The sequence below is a fragment of the Lolium rigidum genome, chromosome 7, assembly GCF_022539505.1.
Source record: "Lolium rigidum isolate FL_2022 chromosome 7, APGP_CSIRO_Lrig_0.1, whole genome shotgun sequence".
In the NCBI taxonomy this organism is placed as follows: Eukaryota; Viridiplantae; Streptophyta; class Magnoliopsida; order Poales; family Poaceae; genus Lolium; species Lolium rigidum.
Genome location: NC_061514.1, coordinates 261,711,621 through 261,715,214, shown reverse-complemented (window position 1 = coordinate 261,715,214; position 3,594 = coordinate 261,711,621). Strand labels below are relative to the sequence as shown.

Genomic DNA, 3,594 nt, shown 5'->3' with positions numbered 1-3,594 from the left:
TTGGGGATGCCTATGTCAACTGCTGAAACTTATATCTTCCTTTGTGTTGCTTCAAAGCTTTCTACTAAGAATTTATTGCTTTATGAGTTAACTCTTATGCAAGTCTTATTGATGCTTGTCTTGAAAGTACTATTCATGAAAAGTCTTTGCTATATGATTCAGTTGTTTAATCATTGTCTTTACCATTGCTTCAAATCACTTCATTCACTTCATATGCTTTACAATAGTATTGATCAAGATTATGATAGCATGTCACTTCAGAAATAATCATTGTTATCGTTTACCTACTCGAGGGCGAGTAGGAACTAAGCTTGGGGATGCTTGATACGTCTCAAACGTATCTATAATTTCTTATGTTCCATGCTACTTTTATGACAATACTCACATGTTTTATACACACTTTATGTCATTATTATGCATTTTCCGGCACTAACCTATTGACGAGATGCCGAAGAGCCAGTTGTTGTTTTCTGCTGTTTTTGGTTTCAGAAATCCTACAAAGGAAATATTCTCGGAATTGGACGAAATCAACGCCCAGGGTCTTATTTTTCCACGAAGCTTCCAGAAGACCGAAAGGGTTACGAAGTGGGGCGACGAGGCGCCGCCACCATAGGGCCGCGCGGCCAGAGGGTTACGAATGTGTTGTTTATGTTCTTGCATGCTCTCCGTTGCTAGTAGAGGCTCTGGCCAAGTTGATACTTGTAACTCCAAGAGGGAGTATTTATGCTCGATAGTGGGTTCATGCCTCCATTGAATCTGGGACAATGACAGAAAGTTCTAAGGTTGTGGATGTGCTGTTGCCACTAGGGATAAAACATCGATGCTTTGTCCAAGGACATTTGTGTTGATTACATTACGCACCATACTTAATGCAATTGTCTGTTGTTTGCAACTTAATACTGGAGGGGGTGCGGATGCTAACCCGAAGGTGGACTATTTAGGCATAGATGCATGCTGGATAGCGGTCTATGTACTTTGTCGTAATGCCCTGATTAAATCTCATAGTAATTATCATGATATATGTATGTGAAACTCTATTTGTCAATTGCCCAACTGTAATTTGTTCACCCAACATGCTAGTTATCTTATCGGAGAGACACCACTAGTGAACTGTGGACCCCGGTCCATTCTTTTACATCTGAAATACAATCTATCGCAATATTTGTTCTCTACTTGTTCTTCGCAAACAAACATCATCTTCCACACTATACGTTTAATCCTTTGTTTTCAGCAAGCCGGTGAGATTGACAACCTCACCTGTTACGTTGGGGCAAAGTACTTTGATTGTGTTGTGCAGGTTCCACGTTGGCGCCGGAATCCCCGGTGTTGCGCCGCACTACACTCCTTCACCAACAACCTTCACGTGCTCCTTGACTCCTACTGGTTCGATAACCTTGGTTTCATACTGAGGGAAAACTTGCTTCTATACGCATCACACCTTCCTCTTGGGGTTCCCAACGGACGTGTGTCAACTGCACGCATCACATACCACGCGATTACAGCGTTGAAATCAGCTTGGACTGAAGCGGCGACTTTAGCTGTGATATCAGGTACGAGTGAAACTTTGAGTTGCGGTACCAAACCAGCCGGCAACATTTCTTCCACCTATAGGATTTTCCCTAGTAGTGTGTACTGTAACTCGACCTCGAGGTGGACTCTGAGACCTAGCTCGCCATATAAGGGCTGTGAGAAGTCACCGAGAGGGGACAGATCGAATCAGAGAAAACACCCTTGTAACCCTAGTTTCACATAATGTAATCTCGGCGATTCGCCCTTGATAATAATATTCGTCGGGCTGCCTATGTTTGGCTGACCGGTTTGTTGGTTTGTCGGTGTCCTCCTTCCTGAAATCCAAGTCCATCATCATGGGCATTGACTCCGTATTGTTTATCGAAACTCAAGAATTATACATTGCAATAGTAATTAAATAAAGGGCTTTCTATTTTCGTGCCCTCGGGTTCTTAGTTGTACTCAGTTTTCCCCAGCTCCTTAGTTTTTCCTCAGTTTTCCCCAATCCCTTGTCTGAAACCCGCAGAAGGAGCTCGGACAGAGGATTCCCATTTAGTTGACCGTTGGTTGGTGCTGGCAAGTGGGCCGCTGTTAGTGCCCCGCAGTGGACACGTCTCCACTTATCCAGATCATCGTGGGACCCACGACTTGTCCACGTTAGCACGCCGGACCCACAGCTTACCCAGGTGACCGTTGCAAAATGGGAGGCCGAGCCAGCCCCGCGCCCGTGCCCGTGCCATTGCTTCCCCTTTCTTTCCCCACGCCCCATTGTTCTTCCTCTCCGCCAGCGACAGCCCTTCTCCGGTAGGCGGGTGATGTCTAGTTTCTCTTCGACCTCCCGTTCTTCATGGCCGCAGTATGGACCCGTGCCTTTGACAAGATGCGCTGACTACCCACGCCAGGAGCCTCTGAAGCGGTCGATCTGTAAGACGGACGACAACGGCAACCGTGGACGTGAGTTCCTTGCATGCGAGAGCTTGCCATATAGAGAGGGGATAAGGTTAGATCTCGCTCCAATTTCTCTATTTTCTCTCGATTTCTTGTTATTCCCTCGAATTTGGGATTTAGGGTTCACGTTGTTGTTTTCAGATCCTGAAGAAATGCAGGCATTTCGAGTGGATCGATGTGTACGTTCAGGGGCTTCAATTGCAGGAATCAATTGGCGCTATTGGGGAGCACAATTTGGGAGGGGGGACTTGCTGTAGAGAATGCGGCGGAGAGAGGAGCCGTTCCAATTATGCCTAATGCTCCCAATGCAGGACTGGTGGAAGTGAAGGGAGAACTGAAGAAAATGAACAAGCAGTTAAGGCAGCTGATCGAGTTGAAGAAGCAAGCTAATCTGATGGCTGGTTGTTTTTTTTGTTGTATAATTGCGATCGGATTCTTATCATTGCTCACCAGGCGCTAGAAGTTGTTACAAGGGATAGCTTGTTACAAATCCATTATTTACATGTACATGTAGTTGTTTTCAAAGTTAGTGTGTGCATTCACCGAAATTACCAACTATATTACCTAAAAGAAAAGGAATGCTAAATAAAGTTGATAATTGTTAGAGGGGTGACAAATAATCCATTCACCGAAATCCCCCAAATATGCCAAATATGTATGTCTCATGTTTCTACCAAAATTACCAAAACTATATTCCCAACTATATTCCTTAAAAGAAAAGGAAAGCTAAAGATAGTTGATAATTGTTAGAGGGGTGACAATAATGCATTCACCGAAATCCGCAAATATGTATGCATCATGTTTATACCAAAATTATACCACTTTTGGGCCGTTTCAAATTACCAAAACTATATCCCAAACTATATCCCCTAAAAGAAAAGGAAAGCTAAAGATAGTTGATAATTGTTAGAGGGGTGACAATAATGCATTCACCGAAATCCGCAAATATGTAGGCCTCATGTTTATACCAAAGTTATACTCCCTCGTTCCTTTCTATAGTGCCTATTGTTTTTTGGCACGGAAATTAGCGCAAGCCATTTTTTCACACAAAACCCCCTAGCGATATCACAGACGAAATAGGATACTGAAAACAGATCTCAGAAATACATGACCAGATCGGTTTCTAGATTTTCTGGA

General features: G+C 43.8%; 1 protein-coding gene across 1 annotated transcript in view; it reads left to right on the top strand.

Annotated features, from left to right (window-relative positions):
* The window catches only part of LOC124672693 (brefeldin A-inhibited guanine nucleotide-exchange protein 5-like), a 12,618-nt gene extending 11,058 nt beyond the window's left edge, over positions 1 to 1,560 (top strand). The window contains 1 exon segment of the mRNA XM_047208883.1: positions 1,551 to 1,560. Within this exon segment, the coding sequence (XP_047064839.1) occupies positions 1,551 to 1,560 (10 nt within the window).
* Positions 1,561 to 3,594: the final 2,034 nt, after the last annotated feature.